Source organism: Ischnura elegans, chromosome 8, assembly GCF_921293095.1.
Source record: "Ischnura elegans chromosome 8, ioIscEleg1.1, whole genome shotgun sequence".
NCBI lineage: Eukaryota > Metazoa > Arthropoda > Insecta > Odonata > Coenagrionidae > Ischnura > Ischnura elegans.
The window spans coordinates 35,420,814-35,437,407 of NC_060253.1; the positions used below are offsets into that span (position 1 = coordinate 35,420,814).

Below are 16,594 nucleotides of genomic sequence, written 5' to 3' on the forward strand. Positions count from 1 at the left end.
CAATTCTCCACAACACACATTAATATCTTTCTTCTAACACTAATCAGTGTCCAGTAGTTCTTTTAACACAAATCAGTGTCCAGTGGTTCTTTTAACAAAAATCAGTGTCCAGTGGTTCTTTTAACACAAATCAGTGTCCAGTGGTTCTTTTAACACAAATCAGTTTTCAGAAGCAGGCTCCTCTCCCGCCAGTGACGACGATGACACAGAATCCGCACCATCCTCCGCCAGTGCTTTGCGGAAGACAGAAGCGAGGAGAGAGCGCACCTCGGCTGGCGCACCATGCACCGAAATGCTATCAATGAAGCAGAGGAGTCCTTTCCCTACTGCCTTATGTTTTAATTTCAAAAAAATATATTTTGATATTAATGTGGAAAGTATTACATTCTTAAAATTGGGAAAGAGCTTAAAATTTAACATAATCAAGTTTTCATTCGTGATGGCACCACCACCAAAGGCATCCCAGGTACGATAAATGTTTCTAATGGCTCCCCACACTCTCCCACCATCACCGCAGCCGAGAATGTAATGAGGAGCGGAGTCAACCCGACCGCATGCGACGCAAGCAGAAGAATCGGCAAGCCTCATTCTCGACATCACCTCGCGCGTAGGAAGGAGGCGAGCAATAGTGTCAAACATGGCGCTCGCCGCCCCCGCGTCCCCCCGGCACGCAGCCCAGTTTCTCCATGGGTTAATGATAGAAGTGGGATGATACTTCTCCCTCTCGATGAGCCTCCGGTAAACAGTCTTTACTACAAATGTTTCTCCTGTTCGCAGGCATTCCGTTATTTTTCGGCATTCCTGAATGCATCTCCTAAACGGCGTACTTTTAAAGCTGGCTTCCGTCCACGCGGAGTGGAGGAGACCCCGCCTGGCCTCATCAACCCCCCCCAAAATTTTGGTGGATACTTTCGAGAAAATAACATTGGCTTTTAAAGCAATATTCGTTAACTTCAAACCACCTCTTGTCGGAGGGTTGTAAAGCTGTTGCCTTGGAGCCTTTCTCAAATAACCATACCAGAGGAAAGAATTAGTGTCCCTAACCATCTTTGCATGCACTTCTTTTGGCAAAGGCCATACATGAGCGAGGTACCAAATTTTTGGGAATATTACCTGATCGAGGAGGCGGACCCGAGCGGTGAGAGGGAGGGAGGGGAGCTTGTAGCGACCCGAACCCCCCGATACTGCGCCCCTAACCTCCCCCCAGTTCTTCTCAAGAGACTGTTTCACATCGGAGCCCCACCATAATCCTAGAATTTTTACAGGTGGGTTGCCTAATTCCCACACGTTAGAGGCTATATCACCCTTTAGAACTCTCAATTTTGATTTAGTTTTATTCACTTCTAAACCACCGGGAGCATAGGATTGAATTAAGTCATTGGCCAAGAGTAGTTGGCTTGGATGCCCAATGAATAAAGTCAAATCGTCAGCGTATACAATATTTGAATAAGTGATTCCTTGTCTAGCTATGCCAACTCCGGCAGCTTCAAGTGCCCTTGTAAGAGGGTCCATTGCGACGGCAAATAGAGCCATAGATAGGGGACATCCTTGCCTTACAGAATTCTTGATAAGAAATTCATGTGAAGTTTTCCAACCTATCCTTATGCATGCTTTTGCTTCATTGTATAGATTTTGAATTGCCCGAAGAAAGATGAGGGGGAAAGCCATTTTTTTAAGAATATATAAAATATATTCAATACGAATATAATCAAACGCTTTTGTAAAATCTACGGGTAAAATGGCAAAAAAATCTTCGGAAGGAGGAGACGGAGTCAAAAAAATATCCCTAAATAATACTGAAGCGTCTAGAATATTTCGTTTTTTCGAAACCGCGTACTGTGTTACAGATAATGTGGATTCCAGAGAATCCGTAAAACGAGATTTTAATATACGCGTAAAGATTTTATAGTCCGAATTCAATAAAGCAATAGGCCTGAAATCATTTAAGGACTGAGGCCGATTTACTTTTGGTAAAAGCGAGATAATGGCGGTATATTGACTTGAAGTCAGTGCCTCGCCTTGGCAGAAAATCTGGTTGAAAATAGCTAATAAAGTCGGGGTCAGAAGATCACCACAAATGGAGTAAAATTCATAAGATATACCATCTGACCCTGGGGCCTTGCCTTTTGGGAGGAGGCGAAGAATTTCCTCTACCTCCTCTCCTCTTATCTCACCAGCAAGCAATTCAGCGTCTTGTGGCGAGAGGGTGGGTAAATTAGGAAACGGAGGGAGATCGTCTTCATTCCAGACCCCGTATCGAGCAAATATTCTCTGAAAATGCCGTGAAGCAGTATCAAGGAGATCACCATCAGAGCATTCTGCCGGCGGTAAAGTGGTTGACATGTCTTTGCGGAGTCTGATCACCCTCCGGAGCTCAGAGAGTGTGAAAGGGCCCCACGTGTCAGGATTCAGTTCTCTCTGCCACCGACTTGGAGCGTAACGCTTCATTTCATGCATTAAAATGGTGTTTTTCAAAAGGGCTGTCTCCTCATAAAAATTTTTTGGACGGGGATTGAGATTTAGTAATTCTCTTAAGGCGGTTCGGTAGAACATGATTGTGGCATCCATGTCCCTCCGCCACTCATATGTTGAGCGTCGTAAAAAGGATTTAATCTTTGGTTTAAAAGTAAATTCCCACCAGGTTAGAGCATCGGTGCCCGGACGACGCATGGAGATAAGATCCGCCACCCGTCGCCGGACAGCGCAACGAAAATCCTCGTCTTGAAAGGGTCTAGTGTCCATCCTCCACATGGTTGTTTCAGGGCGGTGGGAGTGAGGGGTGGAAGGGAGCGAGAGGTCAAGAAGGAGGGCACAATGATCAGAAAGAGAAACCGGTATAGTATGAGTGGTGTAAGGGATTTGTTTAAGTAATCGGGAGAGAAATATAAAGTCAATGCGTGTTCTAGAACTTGGACCAACACGCGTGAAAGGGGCGGGGCCCAAAGTGCTGCGTAAAACAGCGTCAGTTGCACAAAGCGCATCAATTAGAAAAGATAAGGCTCGGCTCGGTCGGTATGAAATTCTTTGATTGTTGGATTCCGAGTCCTCCCTTCTATAAATTGCATTGAAATCTCCAGTTAAAATTGCTTTCCCAGTGAAAGAAGTCACGTAGGGTAAAACAGTTTCCGAATAAAATGTTTCCCTGTCTACTCTATTTCTCTCACCCGGCGGCGCATATATGTTGATAATATTAATTTCGCCATAAATAGTTAGGCTAGTTATCCTACCTGAGGCGTGAAATCGTACATTAGAGACTGGGATACCTTTCTTTACGAGTATAGTGGTGCCCGCACGCGACCCTCCGCAATTTGCAAAGGCTCGATAAATAGAATTAGGCCAAATGATTCCCTCTGTTGTTTCTTGAAGGCAGACGACATCTGCCCCGTAATTTCTAAAAAGTGCCAAAAACAGGTTAATCTTAAGTGGGCTAGAAGACCCGGCAATATTTAAAGAAAACAGGATCATGATTGAAGTAGTGGGATAGGGCTTAACTTGAGTCTTTCCTCTTAGATACTCCACCGTGGCTCTTCTTCCTGTGTCCGCCCCTTTGTTTACCCGATCGACTGCCCCGGCGTTGAGACCCCCGGACTGCCATGACCGGTTGCCAGTCGTCGTCCTTGGCGTCCAAATGGCTGGAATGGTTATCAGATGACTCTCCGTCTTCGTCACTCTCTGATTGTGGAAGCGATAAGGTGAAGGTACTGGGGATTACCTCCATGAGGCGAGGGGAGGGAAGGGAGAGAGTTTCAGGGGAAACTTTTGACTCGGAGACGGACCCAGCCGTCAGCAGTGATGTTTCTTTGACGTCGCAGGTAGGAGGTTTCGGAGTCAGGGAGGTGATATGTGCGAGGGCCTCGGGGGGTAAACACTCCGTATCCATAGCCGCAGAAACATCCCCTTCCCCGATTGCACTCTCGTCTTCACCAGTCAAAATAGCTCTCGTTTCCTCTCTCTTTCCCTGCTTAGGCGTCACCTCCTCTCGCCTTCGCTGATGTTCTATCTCCTCTGCGACCTTCACTATGGGATTCTCCATGTCCTCGGTGCTTCCGGCGATGAAAGTGTCAACTGCAGTTCTCTCAGTCTTCCCTTTTTTCTTAGGAGTTTCCTCTTCTCCACTCGAATGGCGGCGTGCTTTTTCTTGATGGCCAAGGGTGTTTAGTAGAGGTGGGAGGGGTGGGGATAATGGCGGGGGCGGTGGTCGGGGGATGGTAGGGGAGGCTCCAGGGTATATCCCTCCTTGGGAGATACGCTGCTCAGGGGTGGTCGCGGACTGCGTGGTTCCTTCGAGTCCAAGAGGAGTGAGGCCACACTCCTCATCCACGGCCTCGCTCAATTCGACTGTTTCTCCTGAGGTCGCCTGGGCGTAGCTCCTACTAGCGTAATTACGTGGGCACAAACGTCTTTCATGACCCTCCTCTCCACAACGGGCACAGGTTCTTCGTTGTCCGTCATAAATAATTATGGCTCTATTCCCTGCTATATTTACATAGCTAGGTATATTTTTCTCAACCACCATTCGGGCAATTCTCGTGCCGGTTAGTACGCCGAACAACTGATTTCCTGACCACTTGTCGTCTGACATTCTTATAACTTTCCCATAGCGGGATAAATGATCACGAATGTCCTCTTTACTAACCTCAGGTGGTAGACATGAAATTTTCACATTCACTGGGGAGCCGGAGGTCCTTTCTAAAGTTATGTATCCCCTTTTCGTGTCCTCAGATGGGAAGGGGAGACGTTTCGGGTGTTTCTCGATAATTTTTTCCACAAGGCTTTCATTCGTCAGCTTCGCGAAGATGTCCTTCCGGTTCAAGCCAAACTGGATGGCAACGACATCCTCTGCCGCGAGGCCCAACAATCGAATAAACGAGTGGACTTCGAGCGGCGTTGCATTTTTCACTTCTTCTTCTAGTTGAATCAGTAAGGTATTAATCCTTTGCACCGCCATTTTAGGTGAACGGGAAGATCAATACAAAGGGATATGGAGATATAGGGGTCAGGGGTCACTTAGTTCTCGGAACCGCATACAGACCACTAAATTAACACCGGTGGAACAGCTAAAAAAGTAAATTAACGGCCGCATAGCGGCCGCTAACTAAGTCAGACAACTAGAAAACTGCCTCTCCACCTATGCAAGATTTCACTTCACACACAAGAAAAATAAACACGGGACTTTGTCGTCCCAACTCCCGGCAAGGAGAGGCTTCTCCGGCCGGCAAAAATTCAGCCTTGGGGCTTACTCGCAGCGATCGAGAAACACGTCCGCTCAGTTAAGCTACCGAAGCGTCATTCTCTCCTGTGGAAATTTGTGGACTATACCGGACAAGGTGGTATGGACTGCTGAGCATATGATGCGACTAGCAGTCCAGGACGTGCGCATGGCGCCACAGCCGGAGAGCAAAGCCCGAACTTTGAACACTAGAGGTGTTCGCTCCGGACTTATGAAAGTATACCGGGACTAGCCACGGTGATAACTTTTTACGGAGTCACCCGCAATGCACAAATAGTGCGAAAAATCCACAGAGGAAAAAAAAAATTTTTTCCTCTGTGGATTGCGGGTGACTCCGTAAAAAGTTATCACCGTGGCTAGTCCCGGTATTCTTTCATAAAAATTCTACGTTTTCGAGCTAAAAATCAACGGTAATTTTGGTCCCTACTGGTATCAGAAAATTTCGTAACACAATTTTTCTCCATCCTGCATATTCCGATGCATTTGTGAATGGGTGTAATCAGGGCTGGATTTACCCAAAGTTATTCCCTTCTCACTTGATCCCCCCTCCCCGAATTTTATGATAAGGCATAGATAGCCACTAGCATGAGGTAAGGTTCGGTTAAAAGGAATAAGCAGATGTATGGCTGACAGCATAAGTTTATGCTTGAATTTTTACGCGGGGAAAACATAGACAATAGGGTAGTTTCCTTCATCAAAGAAAACGAAAGGCATTGATTGCGATTCGTTACCCACCATTAGTGTATTCATAATACACAAATTATTTGGTTTTTGAAATACCGGTTTAGACGAATGGCAAGGGTCAAATTTTATCCTCATTTGAAAAAGGCCAGATTGGCGCCCATGCGATTCCACTCCGCATGACGTCACAGGGACCTAGTTTCTACACGAGAGGATAGGAGTTATACATCGTCTGAGGTTACCAATGCATGCATGAGGCACAGAGCTCAGGGAAACATGTCTTAATAATCACCTATTAAAACTGGCTAAGGTCGGAAAGTTTTCTTCGTTTGATAAGGTATTAATAAACCTTTTTTAAGCCAAGCCCTACCATTCAGCAAGGTACTCAGCTATCCGCTAGCATCCTGCGACGTATCAGCGCTAAGCCTCGCCTCAAGGTCGCCTCACCGGGCGGGAGGGGGAACCAGAAATACGACGTACGGAGATATTTCCCGGCATTCATACTTAAGCGTCGCGTTTTCGCGCGCTTTAAAATTTTCACTTTTCATTTAATCGCGAAAAACAGATGTTGTCATTTAAAAATCTAAAAGCGCGAAATAAGTACTCCAGGAGTAATAATCTTTCGATTAAGGCAATAAAAAAATAATAGGAAACCACCCTATTCAATTAAAGAAAAACAGCTTGGAGTAAAACTACATGAAACAGTTTAACCTTTGTGCAACTGATACACTTTATGAATACCCTTTCCAAGAATAATGTCTAACCTTAATTCATACAACAAAAAAGAAGAGTAATATCAAAAATAAAAACATTACGTACTGCTGTAACTGAATGAAATGCCGCTCTTGAAGGCGCCCCTTGGACTGCGACACCCCTAGACACGTGCCTATTTTGCCGTACGTTAAATGCGGCCCTGGGATTAACTGTAATGGGGAACATGCATGGAATTTGTTCATCATGCTAGTTAGTCTCAATGAATAGAAAATTTTCTCACGAGTCCAAATATGTAAGCCAAAACTCTCCTGGTACTCCACAAACGTCATTAAATGCTAATTAAAAATGCTCGATTATCGCTTGAAGTCACGTGACCTGAAACGCCTTCTGACGTCATCGCACGGAACACCATTCACTTCGCCAAGAGAGTAAAGTGTTAGAGGCTTGAATGCAAGATATTTAAAGTAAAAATTGCAATTATTATCGCCAAATTTGCATTTGAGCCCTCGTGGATCGATTTTCTATCCACTTCCTCAGTCTGTCATCAGTAGATGCCGTTCCGTGACGTCACGCTCCGATGTCGTGTTTTCAATCAGCCGATGAAGATCAATGTTTTAAAGACTCATAACTCAGCTAAAAAGGATTATTCATACGCGAAATTTTCGGCGAGTACATTTGAGGTAGAGGCCTTCTTATTCCAATACTTTAAAAAAATTGTGCATGTTCCCCATTGTTGTAGGAGACTTCCGCGGAGTGGGCGACGCTTAAGGCGATGACGTAATTTGCCAATATGGCCTATGTATCGAGGATAGTATTGTGATGGTGACATTGGTGTAATGGGACGAATCGCCGAGCCACTGCGAAAAATAAAACATAAATGTCCAGGAAGATTTTACTTGTTTTTGGAGAGGTATTTAGGCTGACTTACAAAACATATTGGGGGGGGGGGGGGGCCCAAACCGGGGATCTTGCCCCGGGAAATTTCATAAGTAGTGAGTTTTAAGTTTTTTAAAAAGAATTTTAGAAGAGTCGTATGATAAACATTATAGCCCTGATAACTCGAATATCGATACCTGGAAACTCTGGGGAAAATCGGCAAGCCTGACACATTTTTTCCTCTCGCCCATAACGAATTTTTGAGGGGGCTCGGGCCCCCTCAGGCCCCATGGAGTCGGCGCCACTGGGTATTTTGATATCTAGAGGCAACGAAAATTGGTAATGAAGATTGACGTACTGATAAATTACAGCTGAAATATCTGCTACTCGCTCACGGCGACTACCCAAAGGGCTTCTTATGACCAGAAACACCGATAAAAACACTATTATTCGTAGGGTATACAAGAATAAAAATGTAATATATTCATTACCTTAAATACTTCAAACTTAAAACCACCTTCACTGCAATTGATGAATTGTTGCAATTAATCAGAGATAAAAGTTATTGTAAATACATATTAATGCATAAAATACATTAATTACGACATTATGATAGCTTAATACCAAAAAAATAACAAGAGAAATCAGGAAATACCCAACAAGGAGCAATGATTCGTCAACGTAGTTTCGTGAGGTAATTAATTGCTCGGTATCCTCGGAGCTCTACTTCCGAATTCGGCCGATAGTTGTCGTCTCACTCGTCTGGATTCTCGAATAAGCGCAGCTAGGCTTCCAGCTTGTTCACCGCGTCGATTCATCTTCATTACGGCAGTTTCGCCGGCGTTGCAGCAGGTGTATTCAGGTTTGAATTGTCTGATGCAAGTTTTTTCCCGTAAAAAAAGGGACGTTTTTTTTACGGGAAAAAACTTGCAACCGTCACATCAAACCAGAAGACGCCTGCTGAAACGCCGGCGAAACTGTCATTATGAAGATGAATCGACAGAGAAAAAATCCAGAAGCCTATCTGGGTACACTGTAATTGTTTATGAGTGGAATGAAGTTATATTGTATTGTGTTAAAAAATAACGTTCTTCTCACCTGGCGATCAGAGACATGGAGATGGGGAAAACGCCCATGGTCTTGCCTCCCATCAAGTACTCTTGCGTCGTGTTCTGCTTTTGTTTCGCGAAGAACGCAAAGTAGACCCCGATGAGGGCGGACATGGCCAGCAGTCCCACGAACACGGCGTAGTCCAGGACGCCGAACGACTTTATGTCCAGCGGCGGTGGCATCGCGGTGGATGAAGAGAAATAGTCATCAGAGGAGACGTCACTTATTGTTGTTGTTGTTGATGATGGCGATGAGGACCACGCCTCTTCCTCGGTGACAAAAGACGGCGAGAGGGCGCTACTGAAAGTGGCGCTCACATCGGCGTCCATGCCTAGAGAAGTGGACGGAAAACAGTAGGTAAAACGGGATTCATACGGTCTTCAAATAAAATCTGCGTAGGATGCATAAATCTCACTCGATCGATATTTTTTTCTTAACCATCTCTTATATGAATTTTAGTCCCCCAATTTTGAAACTATCAGGGTCCATGGAGGAAACCCTAGTCAACATTTATCTTATACTGTTTAACTACGCCCTACATCCTTGCGCTCATCCTGATATTATCCTCCAGTGACACCCGTATTTTTTATTCTTGTACGGCTCTCGCCGGAACCTCGAGGTTTTGGTCACAATTTACAACTGAAATTTATTGCTGCACGTTATGAGAGTGTGTATGGGCTATATTTATGCATTGTTTTTTTTAACAGCAAAAAAGGATTTCTATAGTGTAGTATAAAGGGATTGCAATACTTCAAATTCACTGCTCGAGGCACAAAATACCGTAAATAATATACAAAGTGAACGTAAGCACAGTTTACAGTGGCTAGCAGCGAGTTCCGGAAATATTTACTTAGGTACGTCAATGAATGTGGAAGATGGTTACAGTAAATTTCAACGTAAGATGTGAAGTACGACTTTAAAACTATTAATATAGAATGGATCTGATTTATAGAGGATACATTTTTTTCCCTTATTATAGATTTTTTGTTCTAGCAGGTATAGGTATATTTTTTATTCATCAAAAAACATCTAATGCCAGCATTTCGAAAAGTTGTTTATCAATTTTTAAGGTGGTTTCATGCAAGGAGCTGTTTTAAGCGTGATAGTATTAACCATAAAAATCTCAATGCATGAAAGTCTTGAAAATGGAAAAAGAGTTTTCCAAAAAGTTGGCCTTAAATGTGCTTTTTTAATGTGTAATAAAATATACCTTTTTCGCCAAGAAAAAGTCGACGAAAAAAAAATATTTAGGGGTAAAACTTTTAATTAGGAGTTTAAATGCCTCAAATAAAATATTATATTTTTTTCTGGCGTTTCCAAAAATAATGCCATAAAAATGCCAATACACTCTATGTATTACTTTAAAATTGATCACTTGAAGCTACCTTATGATTGGCTCATTCTTTAAGTCTTACGGGGTAGAATAAATTGAGCCTGTGTTGGCTGTCCTTACGGTTAGGTCCACAAGTGGATGCCAAAAGATGATGCTCATGAGGTGGTGGCTAATTGCGGGCGGATAGGAGCTGCTCGAAGGTGAATTGCGTTTGAGCAGCGCGCCCTAGATCGTCATTTATCTAGTCACGAGTACTTCCTCTCTTCCTGGAGTTTCTTTCTAAGCAAGGTGACCTCTGCTTATTGGTGGTATTACTCGTCAGACCGAACTTCGGATTGCTGAATTATGACGATGATTTAGAATACCCACCCAATTGAGTAGTTATTGCTTTTTTTCTTGAGACGACTAAGGACATTAATATATTCTTCCCAAAGATCGTCTTACTGCACATGAATTGCTCTTAAAATGAGGGATCACGGTCAATATGCCCAGTGAGAAATGGATCATCGAATCTACGTCGATTCGACGTCGAAGTACTCATCGATAAAACGTCGATGGTAACACATCGATCGATGTCTATATGGTCCGAAAATCGACGTGTTTTCGACGTCGAAGCCATCGACGTGTTTTCGACGTCGACGCCATCGACGTGTTTTCGACGTCGACGCCATCGACGTGTTTTCGACGTCGACACCATCGACGAGTTTTCTATGTCGACGAGATATCGTCTTTTTACCTGCGATTCCTACTAATAATTGCGGAAATATACATCTTTTCGGCTAATAAAGAGCATCTATTGCTGCGCCAACGACGTATTTCAATCGAGCACGTACAGTCTAAACAAATGAAGGCTGAAATAAATTTATAATGGTGATTTGTAATCTTAAGTCCTTCGGATTCATCTTCAATAATAATCAGAAATCCTTGAGAAAAAATGTGAGGTGTTGACATCTATGACGCGAGTATAAAGGTATCGAAATGAGGTAAACGTAGTCACAAAGCCAAGCTTGTGCATATCACATACCACGCAGGAAAGAAGTAAGAACTTGGACGCAAATAGAAGGTCCGGCGTATGTGGCAAATGTGTGAAAATGGAAATCTTGAACACATTAAATAGGGGAAGCTAATCCTACCTGCCATACAGCGGTCCAAAAGCAGACCGATTCCGAAGTGTGGAAGACGTAGTGAAGCTTGTCTTTACTAAGCGACGGAATGCCTTTTTCGATGATTAATACGAATCCAAAAGCTCATTAAGTTTCAGAAGGATTTTAAATACCAATAACAGGATTTAGAGCTAGCAAAGTTTGTCGCGCAAAATAAATGCGACAATAAATTTTCTATACGGCGCCGAATGTCTCTGTTCCGAGTTTACTGCGAAGAACTAACAGCATGACGACTAACAGCTCAACTGATACACGCAATTGAACTTCAACGGTCAAGTTACAGAATTAAAAGGAATCAAAGATTGTTCTCGGAGATTAAAACTAATGTTTATGGATAAATAAAATAATTATTTAATTTTATATTTCTTATTTAAGACACATATGTTGTAATAGCGTCTCACCGTTATTTTTAAGACATTAAAACTACATCACTAAGTTCTCCCCTCAGCCAATCAACACGCTGACCCCGCTGGCCAATGAGAATAACACGTCGAAAAAACGTCGATTGAACAAATAAAATCGACGTCGACCACATATCGATCTATAGTCGTCGAATCGACGCAGATTCGACGTAGATTCGATGATCCATTTCTCACTGGGATGTGCTTCGTAAATAAAGCATGCAGATCAAAAGGACAATAAACTCTACCTTCGGCGAAGTTATAATAAGAAATGTCGTGATTTGACACCAATAAGTGTTTCAATATTTATTTCCATCATAATTTAGGCCAAAGCTGGCGAATTAATCGAAATAAGTCAATAGTGGGAAGATGAAATGATGAAACTTTAAAATTGCCATGTTGAAATCTACTTTGATGGACCAAGTGACCACGACATCTTTAGAGCGTAACATAATTAAGGTATCAAGAAGAAAGTGCAAGTTACATTCATTAATTGTGGAACGGCAGAGAACGCCATCAGTGTGTAGAACTCTAGAGTTATATTCGGAATATTTCCTGGTGCTTGAGTACGGACCAGAAGTGGTGGAGCGCTCGTAAAGGCCAAAAGAAATCTGATAAAGGAACAATGAAAATATCAACTTTAAAATTCTCATAACTCATTTCCACCCCTCGAACTGCGGCGGTTAATCTAGTGTACACAGCGCAACGCAACGAGATGCTACCGATGAAATATGAGAACAGCCATGCTACGTTTGGAATCCGATGCAGTGGCGTCTTTCACAAGGTGGCGTCAAAAAGAGTATTTATGAGATGTATCTTTCCAAATTCTGACTCGTGTGGCTTTCATCAAGCAATTGCTATTCGGTAGTTGACGTAGGTCCATTCGATCTCAAAGATGTATTACTGAATAAGCGTTAATTACGTCACAGAATACTTTTATATGAATTGCAGGCACGCACTCCACATGTAATACCTCCATATTTCATAATAATATAGATTTTATGGCTGATTTCCAGCCAGAAAGCCAAAAATCCATCAGTGAATCGGATTGTAGGCTTTTTCGGTGTAAAATGCTCGTAAAATCTTCTCAGGTTGGGCACTGGGTAAGGCTCTTATCTAAGGCTCGAAGTTTCGACTAGTGACTTTCTCATCGTCATCAAGTCTGCGACTGATAGCAGGTTTGGTCCATGCCGGTTTTCTTATACTCGATACCAAGTATAAAAAGAAAAGAATCAAATTACAGTCTCCATATTTGGCTGATGATCTGATTTACTTCTCAATTTAGGGCGTTTTCGAAAGACAAAACTTGATTTCGAGCACTTGGTGAGGAATACCAACGGTCTCATAATGAAATTTACTAACTGCCACCGGCGTCGGAAGCATCAAGTGGTCGTTGACGAATTAAGAAAATGAGCATCGAATTTCTTTGGTACCAATAGTAACAAAGTCATCAGCAAGCGATGACCGCTAAACTAAACCTCCGTTAAATATAGTTTGTGAATTTTCATATGAGATCATTGGCCTACATCATTAAGTTAACTTGATTGTTAAAACTTTCACAAATGCCCTCGGACTTTTACTATTTGTTGTAGGGTTTGTTTAGTTACCATGGAAATATTTGTTTTCGCAGAACAGGAGGGGAAGTTTTTCCTGTCAAGGTTGCTCTGAAGTAAAATTTAAGTAAAGTTAAGGCCTAAGCCAAAATAAGTTAAGTCCTGGAAATATTTATTTGATTCATGAGATAAACAGTTGACGACCGCAACGCAGACCTTCGAAGGTGTACACATGAACTTGCAGTATTTTAATTGACCTGTGAACAATGGGTCTCTACTCAACAGTAAGCGTGTCCTGATGATTTCAAGAGAGTTACTCATCGAAACTTCGACCTCAAACAGCCTTACCCGGTTCAAAACCCGTGAATATTTTACAAATCGTTTTCATCAGTTCTCCTTTAACCTTCATTACACTCCTCACGAAATTACTATACCTAACAATAAATAGATGGCCCGACCACCGGGTCTTTATCAGGAGTGTGAAGCTTCATACGCCAGAGAAGTACCCGATGGATAGACCATATCATAAGGCAGCAATCACATGAGTAATATAAAGGGAAAATTGAAGAAAAATTCTCCCCCAAGGACAGCCTAAAGATAAGTGCTTGGGACATATAGAGAAGGACAAAAAGTAAAAGAGCGCCAGGGAACTGACGGAACTAGCTTGAGAAAGGGAGAAATGGAGGACTGCTGTTCCCCACTCTTTAAGTTTCTAATAATTTAATTACGAAGGATGTAAACTTTTACACGGTAAATGACAAAGAAAACGCGGCATTATGGTGCACACAACTTAACGAAAGCTTCTTTCCCAAGAATATTCCATGATGCCACTGGTCTTTACCACACGATACAAGGTGTTCACGTACTCAATTTTATCCCCTGCGAAGCGTGAGTTGGTGCGATGAAACAAAAGCGAGGGACGAGGGCGATGCGAAGTCAACTCACCCGAGCCCACTGAAGGGCCGGAATCTTGTCGACGGTCAAACGGCGCACGCCGCCCGCGGGCCACATTCACTCACTAACCTCCCGCCGCGCGACCGGGCTGGCCGGCGATCCTGTTTCCCCAACCGCCCCACCAATCAGTAACACTGTGCACTGGCACGTTCTCCCGGGGGAAAAAGATGTGGTGAAATTGAAGCACCCCCTCGAAGTTGTCGTTAGGAAATCAAAGATGAAATTCCTCAGCAGGGCTCCCTTCGGGTCCTCAGTGTAGCGTACCGCTACGGTGACGCAGGCCGATGTTCAACTGCCTCCGAGAGAACAGTAGAGAAACGCGTTCCGCACTCGACACTGTAGCCGCGGGAAGGGTGCCGCATCTGCGGGAGAGGGTGGGAGCGTCCAAACGGCACCCGGGTGCGGTGAGAAGGGGGCAATTTGTCCACCTTTGATGGCGATGGTTCGTGCCAGCCTCCCGTTGTCTGTTGCCCTCCAAGGAGTCGGACCGTCTTCTTAAAGGGAGGGGTGGTCGGCAGCATTGTTGTGAAAGAGGGGAGAGGAGTTTACCCCACCCACTCCCGATAGGGCAAACGATAAATCATGTAGAGCGAAGGATGCGAGATAGCATATGTTAGGCCGAGAACCGGGCAATAGCCTTCGTGCAAAAGACTTAGGTGTAAAGCAAGGGTCGGTAACCCGCGGCCTGTGAGCTCATGCGATACCTAAAAATATTTAATAATAATTGTTAATTCTATCGAGAATGAGAATGATTTGAATAGGACTTTGACAGATACGGAAATGATAATGAGTAGATACCAGCTGAAAATAAAAATAAGAAGACTAAGATACTAGTATGGAACAAAAAAGAGGAGGCTAGGACAAAAATTAAACTACGAAAGCAAAAGCTGGAAGAGGTGAAAGAGTTTTGTTACCTAGGAAGCCGAAAAACCAACGATTGACGAAGCAAGAGATAAATAGTGAGTAGAATAGTTTAGGCGAAGAGGGAATTCTACAAAAAGAAGAATCTCCTTACAGCTGAGAATAGCACACAACCAAGGAAACAACTCATTAGATGCTACATATGGAGCAATTGGGCATATTTCTCCATGGGAACGAGGCTTGGAAGTTAATAGCAGCAGAGAAGTCAAGAGTGGAAGCATTCGAAATGTGGTGCGACCTAAGAATCATGTGGATATAATGGATCGACCGAGTAGGTAATGAGAAAGTGTTAAGAAGAGTGAGAGCAAAGAGAAGTCTTCTAAAAACCTCAATATGAAGACGGCCCAACTTAGTTGGCCACATTATGAGGCATGATGGCCTGATTAAAACAGTCGTAGAAGGACAGGTGGAAGGAAAGAAGGTAAAAGGTGACTACGAATGAGTTGCTTACGATATAGTGGCGTAGCCAGAGGGGTCGGGGGGTCCCAACCCCCCCAAAATATGAAAGCACAATTATTTTCCTTCATAAAAGAAAACAAAATATTGAAAAATCATGAATTTACAAAATATTTTTTTAACAAATGAAGTTTTTTCGATAGTGAAAAGTGTTAAAATTAGTTACACAGTACCCTGTTTTAAAAATATTCCCCCACCCTGGTTTTGGACCCTCTCCCCGAACGAAATTCCTGGCTACGCCACTGGTACGATTGGTTATGAAGTATGTAAATGAGAAGAAATACGTAGCTATGAAAAGGCTAGCGGATAGGAGAGAGGAATGGAGAGCTGCGTCAAACCAATCTTAGGATTGTTGATGATGAGAGATTTCCTACCACACGTTCAATACTATAGGCATATTTGAACCGTAAGCGATGCACTCCATACAACGAGCTCGTTCGTTAATTTCTTTTCTTTTAGTATTCTAGTGTAGAATTTTGATTGTGATAGTGTTTGAAAAACAAAGAGTCCATTATTTTTCCGTTTATCGATCCGCTGCCTAGCTATCCGAGGCAAAAATCGACTGCCTCAACACTTTCAAAGATAATTTCGTGGCGTCATGAACACATTTTTAGCGGATATTTTAGTTATAATAATCTCCAGCCTTTATTATTTTCATATTTTAATGCAAGTTTTGAGGTTCTTGGTTCAATTATTAAATAAACTTCCCTGGGAAATACTTCGCTTTATTTATTAATCATACTCGGGGCTGATAAATAGAAGCAAAAAAAAACAAAAGAAGTTTAGATCTACGGCTCGGTGAAACAGTACACCACACGCACAGTTAGTATGACATAGTATTTTTAAAAGGACCCAATGAAAAACAAACCTACCTACCCTAAGATGCTGGAGACTCAGCATTATCACCAGGAACTATGGAAACAAAAAATCATGTATTGAGGACAAAAAAATTGATTAATGGAGCATACAAATGCTATATATTTTCATTTCCATGTCTGACGTGGAAATTTAAAATAGAATTTGATGTCCATTAGTTATTTCAATGCTGAGCTTGGGACAAGTTGCTTCCATTGGGTTTAAAAAATAATTTTTCACTATTTTAAGATGAGCTGCTTTAACATGTTGTATTTATATACTTTTTGGCTCACACTGTTGTTTTATTAATGTAGTAAATACATTTCTAACACATTTCTATCAATTAC

The 16,594-nt window shown here is 42.7% G+C and overlaps 1 protein-coding gene across 1 annotated transcript in view; it reads right to left on the bottom strand.

The window, feature by feature from the left end:
* Nucleotides 1-14,469, bottom strand: part of LOC124163275 (sodium-coupled monocarboxylate transporter 1-like) — a 40,474-nt gene extending 26,005 nt beyond the window's left edge. The window contains exons 1-2 of the mRNA XM_046540069.1: nucleotides 14,007-14,469; nucleotides 8,600-8,942 (exon numbers count right to left, since the gene is read on the bottom strand). Of these exons, the coding sequence (XP_046396025.1) occupies nucleotides 8,600-8,940 (341 nt within the window). The 5' untranslated portion in view covers nucleotides 8,941-8,942; nucleotides 14,007-14,469. The remainder of the gene's footprint in view (nucleotides 1-8,599; nucleotides 8,943-14,006) is intronic.
* Between the last annotated feature and the right edge of the window lie 2,125 nt (nucleotides 14,470-16,594).